Consider the following 17,304-nt stretch of genomic DNA (forward strand, 5'->3'; position numbering starts at 1 on the left):
AATATAATAGTTACCAGGTTTGAAAAAAGGCACATATGCTTCAGATTTCTACAATGGCATACCAACTGATGATATCAATACAACAACCAAAGACACACTTTACTATATTGAGTTGTCTTGCAGCTAGGATGCCATGCTAATTCTACAAAGACATTAACAAAGCATTACTCAGTAAGTTGTGAACCAAAGAAATGCACCACCGGCTGTGTTGTTACAAAGCTTTCCTGCAGGCTCCATGTTAGTAAGACTTACCACATTCTTCAGCGTCTCCCAGGAGCGTTGGAGGTCGTCCAGTTTGGCGACTGCAGCGGACTCCAGTCCAGGCTCGCAGAGCTCCTGAGCAGGCGATGTGCTGGGCTGAATCTCAGCAGCTGCTGTCTGCAACTGTTCAGCAGATAAGGCTTGGTAATAAGCAATGTCCTACAAGCATGAAGCACAATATAGCACTTTCAAAGGAACTGGAATGGAGACATTTCATCAAATGACTTTTTATGTCCCCAAATCTTTTTCATACTTATTACAGCAAGGATTGGAATGGTGAAGGTTTCTCAGAGAAGACAACACGATTCTATTTGAGGCCAGGGAATCCAGTTCAACTTTTTTCATACACTGGCCATGACTGAACCATAGGAATTTTTTTAACCCTGAAATTGCAGTATGGTAGTTGGCTATGTCCTTACTGTCTAGTAGCTGAACTTGAAATACTTGCATACTTCTATTATTTAGATTTAATACACAATATTTGGACATACTCAGTCATGTCTAGTCTTAGCATCCCAGAACAAAAATAGGACAACAATGGCGGGTATGAAATGTGCCATTGCGTGCCGAGGCAGTCAAATCAATTACAGAACACAGCTGTAAAATTTGTCACAGATATGGCATGTTAACTGTTTTTTTTTCTGGAATGATCCAGTCATATAACATTGGTCAGACTATTTTTCAAGTATTCAGGAAACTGAACCAGTCAGATCAACATTAGAACAGGGTTATACTAGCTAGCTGCATAAAGTTTGTAATGATTTTCAAATGAAATACAGTACAGTCACTATGGTTAACTTTCTTATCTACAGAATGAAATAACTAGATTCTCCAAACTTCCTTATATAATAAAGACTTCTAGTAGATGATCATGTGTGTTCCTGCTGGGACTACCCAAGACTGATCTCAAAGACACTTAGGTATCGGCTCTTTTTAATAAAACACTGACCAAGAGGTCAGGAATGTGTAAACCATCCAACAGTTCAGACGTATACTGGTTAGCACGAAAGACCTTAAGTGCTAGACTATAACAACCCAAAAGATCTTAAGGAAAGCTGACTTAAACTTTGAAAAATATTTGAAATCTCTCAAGCGTCCCTTCCTGCACATAACTTGAATGCCACAAGTAGTCATATTAGTTATAGGAGAAATAGTCTGCTAAATCATTGTTTGTTTGTATTTTGTTCAAATTCCGATATACAAACTTGGTGCAACAGATGTTAAGGCTGAGATACGCACCTCTAGTAAGTCGTAGTTAATGTCATTTTAAAATGTAAGTGAATGTCGATTTCTAACAAGTATAGTAATAGTGTGTACAGCTACGGCCAAAAGTTTTGCATCACCTAGAATTTTAGGATTGAGAAAGAAAAGCTATATGAACAGAATTGTAAACTTGGTTGCTTTTCTGCAAAGCAGAATCCGCCCCTAACCAATATGTCATCAGCAAGCGCATAAAAGCTCTGTGTGTTATTCTTTCATGTCGCTTCTTTTTGTTTCGGCTGCTCAGTCAAGCGCTGGGAGGCCGAAACGGGAGTTGACCGCTTAGAGCCTGGAGGAAGGGCTGCCCTCAACCACGGATATTTACTAATTTGAGGTTTCCCCCTAAAAAATTAAAATATGTGAGTAGGGGGGTTTTCCTTACCTGAGTGCTGAGCGGTTCGTATTTAGTTCTGCGGGGTGAGTGGTCGGGTTGGACAGGCTGGGCTCTCTCCCCCAGCACAGTCATGCTCTGGGGGATGGGCCGTGTCTCAGCTGCTGATTTTCATTAATTTCAATATTTGGGGGATAGGTGGCAGGGCGCCACTGTGGAGTGTGTTAACTATTAATTATTATCCATTCATGGTTTGGCGACCTCGTCTTTTCGGAGGGGAGGTGGCCACAGCCAATACCTATCTGTGGCACTGGGATGCACGTAATTGTTCGTGTTTTTCCAGCCGGCCTCACGCAGGTAGCCGTCAGGCAACCACGTACGAGGCCTCTGGCCAAATTTATCTTGCCATTGTGGGGTGCATTAATTATTTATTATTATTCTCCTTTCATGGTTTGGCGGCCTCATCTTTTTGGATGGAGGCGGCGCACAGCCACTTCCTATCTGCGGCACTGGGATGCATGTAACTGTTCATGTATTTCCAGCCGGCCTCGCGCAGGTAGCCGTCAGGCAACCACGTACGAGGCCTCTGGCCAAATTTATCTTGCCATTGTGGGGTGCATTAATTATTTATTATTATTCTCCTTTCATGGTTTGGCGGCCTCATCTTTTTGGGTGGAGGTGGCACATAGCCACTTTCTATCTACGGCACTGGGATGCATGTAACTGTTCATGTATTTCCAGCCGGCCTCGCACAGGTAGCCGTCAGGCAACCACGTACGAGGCCTCTGGCCAAATTTATCTTTCACTCGGGCCCTGCGTGCCCATCACAGTCATCGGGCCCTGAGCACCCTTCACAGTTCATAAATCATCTGCAATTGCAATCATCATCATTCATTCACTGCCATTCATTCATAGCAGATTTTAGATCTTTTATTTACATCTTGTAATCAAAGAAACTACAACATGATATCACAGTTTATCGCTAAGTATATAGAAAAATACAAAGTGGTATGTAATTCAATATGTTAATGTAACATTATTCAGCAGGTTTAGTTTGACTTTATGGAGCAAAATGTGTTAATTCTATAGGCTGATGCTGAACCTTTGGCCATAGCTGTACACGTTTTGTTGGTCTTAACATTTTGATATACATGTTGGGGGGGGGGCGGACCTCAAAATAAACATTGTGCCTTGTTTAAAGAAAGCGCTGCATACATCAATGAAGCCCCTTTAGTATGATGAATGCTGCATTAGCTGGATATATTAGGACTTCACAGAGCTGAAAGGCATTGTTGTAAGAGGGTACTCTAAATGCAAAAGGTTTTCCAGTGACTCATGTAGTACACTCTTACACTTTTGAATTGTTACAGCATGTTACCATCAGCAGAGTTTTGCATGAGACGTGCTTTCCAAATTCAAATGTTCAAGCCTTTATTAAATAATCACACAGTCAATTAGGCATTTTTTATGAAAATGATAAGGAGTTTTTTAAACTCAGAAAATAATCTGAAATATTGAGAGTAGTAAATAAGTGAAGGGTCCTTTCATAGTTAAGTACATGTAAAGTACATTTCCTGTCAACATGCCAAAATGTCAACAAACTGAATTGTTTAGTAAAACTTTTTTTAAAATTTATATTTATACGATTTTTGTGTCTTACAATTTTATCAATTCTGGTAATACCAGCCTTATATCAAAATAAATCCCACTGGCACTGCTTAAAATAAATAGAGATGTGTATATTCCTCTTCAGTTAGTTGACATAATAAACATTCCTTCTCATGTCAATATAGGCTTCTAGAAGGGGCACTGTTAAAAGGTGCCTATTCTTGATGCGTTGCCATGCAGAGGGGCTCTGACTGGCTTTGACAAAACTTTTTTGGCAAAAGCTCTTTAACAGCTGCTCTTGCCTATTCATTTATAATTTAAGCAGGGATTAATGATGTGATGGTCTTAAGGCTCAAGCTTGAACACTGCCGGCCTGTCCCATACAAAAGCCTACAGGCAGGATGACATAAAAGCTCAGAAGGTGGTACCTGGTTAACAGAAGCATCAGTGTTAGGCACAGGTGAGGGAGAACGACAGGTAGGTGGGGAGGAAATCTCACTGTTGGTCCCCTCCTCCCCAGACTCCTCAGTGACAGGTGAGAGTAGAGTGTGACAGCGACCAGCGGTCATCTGACACAAAGAAGCACATCGCCACCACAGGCAAGAAGACAGCAGGTCAGAAAAGAGCAGACAAAATCAACAGAGGGAGACGTATAGCATAATCATTAAGATAATCAAGCAATAATGAGCTGTTTAAAGGTGCAATACTAGATTAAAACCAATTCCTTTGTGAACAGGACTAAAGCGTTATTAACTCCTGACAACACTGTATTCAGGCAGCAACACTGTCCATTATTGGTTATGAATAAATTCCAATTTCAGTAAAATGTTTTTCTTCATGGATTGTTACACCTTTAAAGTACAGATACTTGTGAATAAAATCAAGTTTGATAGAAAAATCTATTTGGTAATGCTTTTACTAACTGCAGTTGCCTCTACATCGTATGTGATAGGCTAAACATGCTGGGATTGTTACAATGCACTGTGCTGCATTTACTATATGGAAGCAGTGAGTTTGCCTCGCACGTCATCAAATCTGATGCAGTCATGCAGTTGTGTTTTCAAATACATGGATCCTTCTAAAAGTAACAGAAAATGTGTATTACTGTATTTCCATTCCGTGTATTTAGAAAGAGTTTGCATTCACATCAGCTTTCTGAAAAGTCCAACCTGATTATGTATACAAGCAGTGATTTAAAGCAAATAATACAGTGGAAGTTCTCATGATAGAAAGGGCAGCTGCTTTGCAGTTGCTTGTTACAGCAGTGAAATGTATTAAAATCGTGGCAAGCCAGAGTGCAAAGTCCATTAGAGCTGAGGAAATGCTGTTAGCAGCAGTAGCAGCTGGGCAGCTTACCATCACCACAGAGGGATGAGCAGGAGAATGTGTGGGAAGGAGCTCGGCATCAAACTCGTCCAGCCCTTCTGAGAGCCCTTCCACCTCTGTCACAGTCAGCAGCATAGTGGCATGTTTGGCTTTCATTGTCAGCATCTTGCACTTGGAGTTCAGGGAGGCAATCTGCTCCTGGTAACCTTTAATCTTCTGGGCCAGTGCCTACGAAAACATTTCCATGTCAGTCTTCAGGACAACAAAGCAGCAACGACAGTGACCGAAACATCAATAAATGTGAAAAAAAGATTGTTAAAATAAAATACCACAGATCAAGAGCGCTATGAGGAAGAGCTCATCTTGCTGTTTCTGAGAAAGCAGAAGCCTTGCCCCTCCGTCAGAGCAGCAGACCAGTGAGGCCCCTGCTTGAGCTCTGACAGAAATACTACATCATCAGCAGCAGCGCTGGTTTTCAGCTGCAGACAGGATGTTTGGCTGTGAGAAACCACACAGCAAAGAAACAGCACATCCACAGGAAATGAGCTTCAACAACCTCTCCTCTCCTGTTACAACAGATTCTTCTGAACAAAGGGGCTGAAAATCAGAACTCCAAGGCCGCTCTGTCAAAGCTAAGATAACTCCCTGCTTCTAAATGGAGTTAGGCCCAACCCCCCCCCCCCGCCCCCCCGACCCCCCGACCCCCCCCCCCTCTTCCAATTCTTAACCTCCAGATGGCCAATACCATGATAATTAGGTCATGACTGAAACTGTAAAAAATGCACTGCTTAGCTCTCTGAAAACTAAATACCAGTGAGCCACACAAACAGTGTGTCCCAGAATAAAGGTTGTTAAAAACAGTGACAATGTTTAATTCATTTTGACATTTTATAACACATGATTCCTTTAAGAAGTAAAATTGTAGTCCTTTAAATAAAGAGAAAGACCGTGGAATTATTATTCTAACAGAATACAGTGTTTTTGTTCAATCTGGCAATATCATCCAAATGCTTTTAAATGGGGTACAGCTGTATAAATTTATTCTGTGACTAAAACAATCACTGTTCTATTATACTTTAACATGTATACACTATTGGGAGTATGCAACACAGTTCCAAAGTTTGTATCAAAGCCATGTATATAATATTTTACACATTCTGAAAAATAGTGGGGTGGTAAAACTGAACTTAAAATTGGTTGTAACTAAATAGCCTGTTTGTAAAAAATAAAGAAATGCAGATTTCTCCTACTACTGCATTTTGCTTGAACAAACAAATCAAAACAAATCACACTTAATTGCACAAACATAAACTACAAACGTGAATAAATAGTGAAATCATCTGAATGGTCAAACGTATGAATCTTAATGAGATTTTTATGATGCAATTGACAATTTCTCTCGTTCAGTTTGTGGGTTCTTGGTCTGAACGATCTTCTAGAGTTGGCATGTTTACATTAACATGCCAACTCTAGAAGGACAGCAGTGTGGAGTAGTGGTTAGGGCTCTGGACTCTTGACCAGAGGGTTGTGGGTTCAATCCCTAGTGGGGGACACTGCTGTTGTACCCTTGAGCAAGGTACTTTACCTAGATTGCTCCAGTAAAAACCCAACTGTATAAATGGGTAATTGTATGTAAAAAAAAAAAAATTATGTGATATCTGTATAATGTGAAATAATGTATAATGTGATATCTTGTAACAATTGTAAGTCGCCCTGGATAAGGGCGTCTGCTAAGAAATAAATAATAATAATAATAATAATAATAATAATAATAATAATAATAATTAACGCTTGTATTACTTGCGTATCAGAACTATGCAAATGGAAACAGATCCTGGTACAGAGTTAACATAGGACTGTTCAACATGGAGCAAGGCAGTTCAAATTCTATTATAAAATGAAAATGAGACTCAAGCTACCAGGGACAAAGCCTCTGGAAACCCTTCCTAAAATAATTACATCAGAATGCGTTTACCTCATGGTGTGAGATCTGAGCCTGCAGCTCCTTGATGTTACTGGTTGAAACGGGTCTGTCCTGGATTACCCGGTGAGCTTCTTCAATCAGCCGCTGCAAGTGCTTCACCTCCTGCTCATATTGCTCATACTGCACCAACGCCTCCTGCAGAGAGAACATTAGAGAAGAATTCAAACACGCTTCCCTCCCTACACCCTGCAGGCCAATCTGCCCGCTCGTGAAGAGAATATAATATTAAACACAATGCATGCTCTTAAAGAGTTCAAACAATGGCGTGTTTCTTTTAAAGGACAAAATAAATCATACATCCTCATCAACGTAACTGTCTTGGATGCTTTTCTTTGATTTAACATTGCCATATTTATTTTATTGTGTATATTAAGGACTATACTATTTGCATCAATTGGGTAATATTGTCAGATATACTAGAGGGTTTATTGGATTTTCTGTAATGCACACATTCTATTCCACTTTAAATACAATAAAAATCCATGTACATTTGGATTCTTGTCATTTGAACACACTAGTCAGGCACTGTTATAATTTGAGCTGGTATTGTACTGCAGGTGTTGGTAAAGGTGGCAGGAGTGAACCCACCTGCAGTATGTTGCACTGCTGGATAGTGGTGTGCTGCAGTCGACTGGCCTCCTCCTGCAGTCTCAAGGCAGTCTGACAGATTGCAAGGTTAGTGACCACCTCTTCAGGGATTCGCAAGGCACTCTGGCATGCCTGCACTGCCTGAACCTTCTGCTTAAATGTCTCCATTTCAGTAAGCAAACGCTAAAAATCAAGGTAAAGACGCACAAACACCACAGTGAGTCTTGGACATGCAGGTATCACAATATTGAATATTATATATTTGTATTGCTCTTTCCTTATGACCCAGACTTAATTGGCTGAATTAATTTCAAGGCCCTTTAGCTGCGTTTAATAAAAGATAAACATATGCACATTATTCATATGCAGATTTACCGGGTAAATACATTTTAGGTTGTATTGGTGAATGGACTTTAAAAGCAGCTTGTTTTTTTCTACTTGTTGCGAATGCTAACAATTAAAGATAACCTGTATCAGAGCTACAGTAAATTAAACAAACAACCTTGTACTAAAGAATGTATTATTTACATAAATGTATCTACTGAATGTAAATTTATGGATTTCTTGGTATCAGAATTCGTATTGGTCTACATTTCGTGTGTAAATCAGTAAAATAAACAATGTTTACCTTTTGGAAAGAATAAGAAATTTCTCAGTATAAACCTTGATTATTTTCTACTTTACAGTTAAAGTTCACTTGTTACTCAGTGACATACTACACTAGATCCCCTTCTGAGTTGTTGTATATTCCCTAACCCTACAGTGTTGACCATCTGTATTGTGCTTTTTAGATACTGTACCTGTCTGTGAGACAGTTGCTCCCTGAGGCTCAAACGTGCCAGTTCAGGTGAGGTCAGGGTAGCCTGGGCTTGCTCCAGAGCAGCATGCAGTGCCTTTACTTCAGATTCAAATCTCTCCATGTCCTGGGAACCAGTACATATGATTAGAACAGGATGTATTTCTTGCAGCATTGGTCTTAAGAGACAACTTACTATCAATAAACAAATGTACTTCCTAATGCACACAAGGCTATCTCTGTTTAAATATTTAACTTGCATGTTTTTTAATCCACACTTTAAGTAAGTGGAAAGCATGAGTACTATATGTATCACCTGGAGCTGCCAATGTATACATTGTATAATGTATACTCTGTATTAAAATACATGTCTGCCCATATTACTATCATATAATCACTGGCATTGGTGATTTACATAACTTCTCCTGAAACAATATATATATATACAGTACTGTGCAAAAGTTTTAGGCAGGTGTGAAAAAAATGCTGTAAAGTAAGAATGCTTTCAAAAATAGACATGTTAATAGATTATATTTATCAATTAACTAAATGCAAAGTGAGTGAACAGAAGAAAAATCTAAACCAAATCCATATTTGGTGTGACCACCCTTTGCCTTCAAAACAGCATCAATTCTTCTAGGTACACTTGCACAAAGTCAGGGATTTTGTAGGCATATAGTCAGGTGTATGATTAAACAATTATACCAAACAGGTGCTAATGATCATCAATTCAATATGTACGTTGAAACACAATCATTAACTGAAACAGAAACAGCTGTGCAGGAGGAATAAAACTGGGTGAGGAACAGCCAAACTCAGCTAACAAGGTGAGGTTGCTGAAGACAGTTTACTGTCAAAAGTCATACACCATGGCAAGACTGAGCACAGCAACAAGACACAAGGTATTTATACTGCATCAGCAAGGTCTCTCCCAGGCAGAAATTTCAAGGCAGACAGGGGTTTCCAGATGTGCTGTCCAAGCTCTTTTGAAGAAGCACAAAGAAACGGGCAACGTTGAGGACCGTAGACGCAGTGGTCGGCCAAGGAAACATCATGCTTACTTCCCTTCGCAATCGGAAGATGTCCAGCAGTGCCATCAGCTCAGAATTGGCAGAAAACAGTGGGACCCTGGTACACCCATCTACTGTCCGGAGAAGTCTGGTCAGAAGTGGCCTTCATGGAAGACTTGCGGCCAAAAAGCCATACCTCCAACGTGGAAACAAGGTCAAGCGACTCAACTATGTACGAAAACACAGGAACTGGGGTGCAGAAAAATGGAAGCAGGTGCTCTGGACTGATGAGTCAAAATTTGAAATATTTGGCTGTAGCAGAAGGCAGTTTGTTCGCCGAAGGGCTGGAGAGCAGTACACGAATGAGTGTCTGCAGGCAACAGTGAAGCATGGTGGAGGTTCCTTGCAAGTTTGGGGCTGCATTTCTGCAAATGGAGTTGGGGATTTGGTCAGAATTAATGGTCTCCTCAATGCTGAGAAGTACAGGCCGATACTTATCCATCATGCAATACCATCAGGGAGGCATATGATTGGCCCCAAATTTATTCTGCAGCATGACAATGACCCCAAACATACAGCGAAAGTCATTAAGAACTATCTTCAGCGTAAAGAAGAACAAGGAGTCCTGGAAGTGATGGTATGGCCCCCACAGAGCCCTGATCTCAACATCATCGAGTCTGTCTGGGATTACATGAAGAGAGAGAAGCAACTGAGGCTGCCTAAATCCACAGAAGAACTGTGGTTAGTTCTCCAAGATGTTTGGGCCAACCTACCTGCAGAGTTCCTTCAAAAACTGTGTGCAAGTGTACCTAGAAGAATTGATGCTGTTTTGAAGGCAAAGGGTGGTCACACCAAATATTGATTTGATGTAGATTTTTCTTCTGTTCACTCACTTTGCATTTTGTTAATTGATAAATATAAACTATTAACATGTCAGCATTTTTTCACACCTGTCTAAAACTTTTGCACAGTACTGTATATATATATATATATATATATATATATATATACATACCATGCACATGAATGCAATTCCCTGTATGTAAAAGTGCATTGTAATACTGTAAAGTACAGTAATAACGGTTTACAGTATTGCATAGCTCTTCCTTTAATGATTGTAAACAGTGAATCAATGAGATGACCCCACACAATACATGATGACAAATGCTCCAGTACCTTGGCAGCATCCTGCAGGCTCTGAAAGCGAGACCTGAGCTGCTGCTGCAGCTCCTCAGTCTGCCTGCTGAGCTCGGACACCTGCTGAGACATCCCCTGTGTATGATACACCTCAGAGAGGTACTCAATCTTCTCACTCATGGCCTCCAGGTCGCTGTGGATCTCTCCAGACTCTTGCAGAACAGCCTGACAGGGGAGAAACAACACACACCTCATTAGAACCACCACCAGGACTTTCTAACACAATAACTGAAAACAAAAATGCACTTGGCGTGCTCTGTAGATTAATTGTCAAAAAGCTCACAAACTCGTCACTGTACCTGGTAAGTCCTCAGCTGATCGTGAAGCTGGGAAGCAGAACTCCAGACAATGTGGCTTTCCACAAGGGCCTTAGCTTTTTCTGACCACTTCATGATGAACTCAAGCATTTCGTTGTAGTCTTCTAAATGTGTAGAAGCCTAGAAAGACCAGATAACAAACATACTTAGATGAATGCACCCTCATCAAGGGTATACAGGAGAGTATTACAGCATAATACATTTAAACCTTCTCTTCCTGAGCAAAGCTTTGGGGGAGAAAAACCCCTTGATAATATTCACTACAGTTCTGGTAAGAAGCTAAAATATCAAGCAAGCTCATTTTATTATTTTCACATCAGCGTTTTGATAGACTGTAATCCTTGTCTAATACAAATGGATACTGTTTCAAATAAGCATCAGCACACATTTACAAGTAAAAGACCCTTTACTGTTTTCCCTCAAAGCCTGCTCTTTACCGTTGCTTTCGTTTAAAAAATGATGTACTACAATTAAGGCTACTATTTTTAGTACATTTCACGGACGAGGTGTGGCACAAAACTAAGAACTCACGGAAAGTTCACCTAATAATGTAGTTTTAGCTACATCAACATACACAAGAGCTTTTAAATACTACAAAGGTCTCTGACCCTGTGTGAAAAGTCGGAATTACGTAATCTGCAATCTTGCAATGTGCATCTTTTTTGGAAAGGCGTACAACCTTAACAGATCGTCAGAATCTGTCATTCTAAAATATCAAAAATACATCTCTCTGAATAATGTTTGAAATTCTCCCTTTCGGGTTCTCTGTTGGTTGAGAGGACGGATGTACCAACGACATCACTTTTGTTTTAATCCTCTTGTATAAAGGTAGAAACTCAGCACATCTACTTAAATTTAAATGTATCCAATTTCGCAAATGCAGTCTGTATTTAAAGTATGACCAACAGCTGCGACCACAATGCGTCCTGTGCAGCAAATAGTGACGCTGCACAGCTTTTATAGGTGTATGCGCCTGACGTATCACATTCATCAGTGACAGAAGTACTGTATGAACCAGGCTTTAATAGAGTTTGATGATTCTGAAACAAACAGCATGTTGTAAAGAAAGCCTCTGTAAGTTGGTAAACTTCTGTTCACCAATGCATCTGTTCTTCTGTCTACAGAAAACAGCTTACTCACATTTTTTTTTTTTGCATTTTAGCTGTCACCGAATTACATGCTTCCTTCTATCTCATTCGCTGACCTTACATAGCTACATGTATATGCTGCGTGTATACACAACCAAACAATTTACAGATACTCGCAAATGTGTATTTTCAGTACATATACTGCATTTTTTAAAGGAAATAAAGAAATAACCTAATCAAAAGTGTTTTTACATCCATTTCTAAGATTTCACTGACTTTTTTCAAATTCAGGATTTTTCATGATTTCCATGACCTCTGCCTTAGCTATAATGTGCTCAGTGTACCTTTTTAAGTTTTGCTGTTCTGTATTCTGCCAGCCTGCGGGTATGACGATGAATCTCAGATAGCTTCCCAATGGCGTCACTCACGAGTTTGGACAGCTGTGGGTTTTGCTCAGCAAAATCTTGCACTGAAGCATCCAGTTCAACCAGTTTAATACCACAGCTCTCAAGTTCCTCACACAGATCCTAAAATAACAAAACAAACCAGTTAAAACACTTGTATGAAAAAGTGAAATGTTTAAATATTTAATATAGTTTTGCTATAAATTAGATTGATAGTTGATTTTTTTTTTATTATATATTGGTTAAGAACTTGTATGGTGCCCTTCTTTATATCATTTTATTCACATTTGTTGTGGCATGCATGTTTCCCAAGATTGTATTAAAAAAATGCTTCCTGCTCCAAGCATAATATGTAAAACCCACAGAGAAATGTTGGCTTGTAAAATCAAGTACAGTATACTGGCAGGGAGTCAATCAGTTCCCAGTGACTTGCTCTCAGACAGATTACATCTAACTAATTAACTGGGTCACCTCTGAAGCAACAGATGTTATTGAGCTAAAGCTTATGCAACCACATGCATTGTCTTAATATTCCGACACCAGACAATGTAAAATACCTAGGCAAAACATAAATATAGATAGATAGATAGATAGATAGATAGATAGATAGATAGATAGATAGATAGATAGATAGATAGATAGATAGATAGATACAAGTAAATAAATATATAGATGGATATATGTATAAAGGTAAGACAGATAGACAGACAGACATACATTGTGAACAGCAAAACAGTTATAACAAAATGCTTACATTGATTTCTTCTTTAGCCTGCATAATATCTGTTGTTTTCTCCTTGAGTTTCAATGAAATTATCTTCATTATCTCTGAAATATCTTGGATTCTTGAACTGAAGTCCTCGTTTACAGTTCTGGTTTGTTGGATTTCTCTTTCCCTTGTTTGGACCTAAAACATTAACACACCACAGCGTTTTCAGTACAAAAAAGAGAACACGTGATTTCCCTGACCTCTACATTGCTGTTACATACATACATATGCAAACATGGATAGGGTTTAAAGTCATACATACATGTGAACAGTTTACAGTGAATATGCTTATTTAATGGTATTGTGCCACCTACTGAGGCAAGGTAAACCAACTATACAGTTAACTATGAGTGTACACAAGGCAGATTCTAAGTCTTAAATTACAGGTAAGTTGAAGAGTTAACTTCCGACTTGCTGTTTACAAGGGAAGTGTAATGATTGCTGATTATACCTGATCCTCAATGGCCCCCAAGGCCAGGGTCACCTCAGCCAGCTGCACAGAGATCTCTGAAGGCAGGATAGTGTACAGATCCAGGTACTTGTTCTGCTGCTGATCTGCAACCTTCTCAACAGTCTGATGGTGAGAGATCGCTTCCCTGAGCTTGATCTGGAAAACATACATAAAAGATCAAGCACCTATCAATATGCAGTTTGCTATATACTTATCAAGCATCTAAACATCTTTTGATACTTTCAATACACACTCATTCTAAATGCTCTCACTACTGGTCAGTGCTGTAGGGGTTTTGTAGCCTTATTCTTACTTACCCTGGCTCCCATGCTGCCAGTTAGCAGCTGCAATCACAACATGCAACTGAACTCAATAGTCAGTAATCATCTAATGTGATTTTTAACATAAACATAATTTTAGCTTTACAAGTTTACCTCTAGTTCTTGTAGTTGAGCATCCAGATCTACTGTGGGGTTCAGAAGATACTCCCGTGTGTCCTGGATCCATGTCTTCACTGTATTTAGCTCCTTTTCTACATCTTCACGTTCCTTCAGCTCCTGCTGAACCAGCTTATTGCTCTTCCTTACCTTCTGCAGAATGCTTTGAACACAAAACATTTTTCTCACATCACACTGATGATATACAACAAGCCAATAGCTAGATGTTGGCACTGCTTCAATGCATCATTGCATTCTATGGCCAGTTCCAATTTGGCAGCAGACTCAAACTCATTACTACAATGCCAGTATCACTCTTTCTGATGAGAAGGGAGCCTCTGTCCCTTTGGGGTTGGTGAAAACACAGTTTGAGCAACCCACATTATTTTTTGCGTTCTTGTCAAGCTTACTTTTTCTGACGCCATTAGCATTTACTGCAGCATACTGGCCATTTAAGTAATTTATGACATCCCAGAATGTTCATTGTTTTTTTTTTTTTGTTTTTTTTTAATACAATTTGCAATACAAATGAAAGATACAAATGCTATATGAGACCATTTTGCTATGTGGACATGAGATGTCAGCCACCTTTGCTTGTCCTTTTATCTTTAGGAAAACAACTCAAATTTACGAAACCTTTGATACAAAGACTGTCACTGGCTTACTTTTCATATCGATCCTGCATTGCTTTAATTTCCTGCATGCTGGGCAGCTCCTCCTGGGAAGGTGATGGGATCTCAATGTCTCGGAGAATGTTGAGGGCGTACTGCCGGAGCAGAGCCAGTGCCGAGTACTCTCGCTCCACCTCGTTGCTGAAGGAGTCATGGTATTCCAACAGCTCCAGTAACCCTGCCTTGGAGGCCTTCTCAACCGAGCAGTCTGGGAGCCTATCCTGCAGCTGGTCCACAGTTACCATCGCCTTCTCCATCTACAAGACAACAAGCACAACTGTGAACTTCCCAAGGTGGATTAACACATTCTGGAGGCTTACTGGTCTCAACTAAATTATCATCACTCCAGCACAATTTGCTACACTAGCTAGTCTTCATGTTAGATTGATATAAATATCTAGGGAGGTGAGAAAGCTAAAATTGCATAAAACAAGTAGATTCCCAGAGTTTGAAAGACACATAGATATTTTGTCTTTATATTGTTTGTCATAACAAATGACATTGAGCCATTTTTCTACCATCAAGAGGAGAAAAAGACCTTGTTATAGTACAGCCAACGCCAAAGTGACATTTTTATATCAGCGTAAATTCTTATCCTTTAACACCACAAATAGTTTTCCCTTATTTTCTGAGCTATTCCAGTTTTTGACTCCAGCACACTTGAAAACTCTTCTAAAAAAAGATGTACCTTCTTGCCCCTCTCAGACTCTGACCTCTCCTCCCTGCTCCAGGGTCAGAAACCCACCACGTGTGCCTTGGACCCCCTCCCCACTCACCTCTTCCAAGCTGCTGCTCCTGCTCTACTCCCCTTCATCTCCTCCCTCCTCAACACCTCTCTACTTTTTGGTATCTTTCCCTCTGCCTTCAAAAAAGCCTCTATCACTCCCCTCCTCAAAAAACCTACCCTCGACCCCACCTACCTCCAGAGCTACCATCCTGTCTCCCTCCTACCCTTCCTCTCCAAAACCCTCGAGCGGACTGTACACCGCCAGCTCTCTGCTTTCCTGTCCAACCACTCTCTGCTTGACCCTCTCCAATCTGGCTTCCGCTCTGCTCACTCCACTGAAACCACCCTTCTGTCTGTCACCAACTCACTTAAGTGTGCCCGAGCTGCCTCTCTCTCCTCTGTCCTAATTCTCCTCGACCTCTCTGCTGCCTTTGACACTGTTGATCACTCTATTCTACTATCATCTCTTGCTGACCTGGGGATCTCTGGCACTGCTCTGGCCTGGTTCTCCTCCTACCTCTCCAACCGCACTTACCAGGTAACCTGGCGTGGAGCAACCTCCACACCTCACTCTCTCTTAACTGGAGTCCCCCAAGGGTCAGTCTTGGGTCTTCTCCTGTTCTCTCTCTACACCCGCTCCCTGGGCCCCCTCATCGCATCCTATGGTTTCTCATACCATTTCTATGCTGATGATGCTCAGATTTTCCTCTCCTTCCCCACCTCTGACTCCACCATCTCCTCCCGTATGTCTACCTGTCTGTCTGCTATTTCCTCCTGGATGCACTCGCATCACCTCAAACTCAACCTCTCTAAATCTGACCTCCTTTTCTTTCCCTCCTCCTCCCCCTCCTCTGATCTCTCTATCTCTGTTCCTCTGGAATCTACCACACTCTCTCTCTCTTCCTCCGCTAAGAACCTTGGAGTCACCCTGGACCCCTGCCTCTCTTATTCTCAGCACATCTCCACTCTGGCACGCACTTGCCGATTCTTCCTGAGCAACATCCGAAGAATCCGACCCTTCCTCACCAACTATGCCTCCCAGCTCCTGGTCCAGGCCCTGGTACTCTCCCGCCTAGACTACTGCAACTCCCTCCTGGCTGGCCTCCCTGCGTCCGCCACCCGTCTGCTCCAGCTCATCCAGAACTCTGCTGCCCGCCTGGTGTTCTCTCTGCCTCGCTTCGCCCACGCTACTCCACTACTCCGCTCGCTCCACTGGCTCCCGATCACCGCTCGCATCCAGTTCAAGACTCTTGTACTAGCCTACAGATGCCTTGACCAGACTGCAACCAGCTACCTCCAGACCCTCATCTCTCCCTACACCCCACTCGACCTCTCCGCTCCGCCTGCACTAGAAGACTGGCTCTACCTCCGCTATGCTCCCCTGCCTCCAGAGCCCGCTCCTTCTCCACCCTTGCTCCGCAGTATTGCTGTATTATTGGTCACACTTGAACAAAAGTTATTGTATTTCTTGCTCTTATTGTATTACTTGTATTGTAACACTTGAAATGTATTTGCTTACGATTGTAAGTCACCCTGGATAAGGGCATCTGCTAAGAAATAAATAATAATAATAATAACAACAAAAACCCAGCACTCCCATAATTACCTTATTCCTGAAACTTTTCCACTCCTGATCTGTATCTTCCAGAACTTTCTCCTGACCTCGTGCCACAGTGCGCAGACGGGTCCAGCGCTGCCATACGGTGGTCATTGACCTGCTGATGGTGGCTTTGCTGGCATCATTGCCTATCTCTTCTAGCTGGGATGCCTGTTCCTCCAGCCCAGTAATCTTTTCATGGAAGGCATTCACCATGGAAACCAGAGACTTAAGAAACAAAACTAATAAATACAAAGGAAACCCAGTACTGCAATACTACTGACAAAGGAAAAATGTACGTGAAACGTTTAAAATTGTGTTGCTAACAATCTCTATAACTACGAACTTATATTACAATTTTAGAAAAAAATCCACTGTACAACAGTTTGCCTTTTAACCCACAAGAAAGGGATGGGTCATGTAGGCTTAACACTAATCATGACCAATGAATATTTCAGAAGCTATTTATGTTTATGTTGGAT

At 41.0% G+C, this 17,304-nt stretch overlaps 1 protein-coding gene across 8 annotated transcripts in view; it reads right to left on the reverse strand.

Moving 5' to 3' along the window:
- syne1a (spectrin repeat containing, nuclear envelope 1a) overlaps nucleotides 1–17,304 on the reverse strand; it is a 179,149-nt gene that overhangs the window by 58,805 nt on the left and 103,040 nt on the right. For 7 of the 8 annotated variants that reach the window (XM_059025182.1, XM_034017823.3, XM_034017822.3 and 4 more), the window contains 14 exons: nucleotides 16,832–17,050; nucleotides 14,493–14,755; nucleotides 13,825–13,990; nucleotides 13,391–13,546; nucleotides 12,925–13,077; nucleotides 12,111–12,293; nucleotides 10,661–10,798; nucleotides 10,341–10,526; nucleotides 8,159–8,281; nucleotides 7,359–7,541; nucleotides 6,762–6,905; nucleotides 4,817–5,014; nucleotides 3,889–4,029; nucleotides 253–420 (listed from right to left, as the gene is read on the reverse strand). In XM_059025182.1, coding sequence (XP_058881165.1) covers nucleotides 253–420; nucleotides 3,889–4,029; nucleotides 4,817–5,014; nucleotides 6,762–6,905; nucleotides 7,359–7,541; nucleotides 8,159–8,281; nucleotides 10,341–10,526; nucleotides 10,661–10,798; nucleotides 12,111–12,293; nucleotides 12,925–13,077; nucleotides 13,391–13,546; nucleotides 13,825–13,990; nucleotides 14,493–14,755; nucleotides 16,832–17,050 — 2,421 coding nt within the window. The remainder of the gene's footprint in view (nucleotides 1–252; nucleotides 421–3,888; nucleotides 4,030–4,816; nucleotides 5,015–6,761; nucleotides 6,906–7,358; nucleotides 7,542–8,158; nucleotides 8,282–10,340; nucleotides 10,527–10,660; nucleotides 10,799–12,110; nucleotides 12,294–12,924; nucleotides 13,078–13,390; nucleotides 13,547–13,824; nucleotides 13,991–14,492; nucleotides 14,756–16,831; nucleotides 17,051–17,304) is intronic. The other variant, XM_059025183.1, reaches the window with a different exon arrangement.

Source organism: Acipenser ruthenus, chromosome 6 (genome assembly GCF_902713425.1).
Source record: "Acipenser ruthenus chromosome 6, fAciRut3.2 maternal haplotype, whole genome shotgun sequence".
Taxonomy (NCBI): domain Eukaryota; kingdom Metazoa; phylum Chordata; class Actinopteri; order Acipenseriformes; family Acipenseridae; genus Acipenser; species Acipenser ruthenus.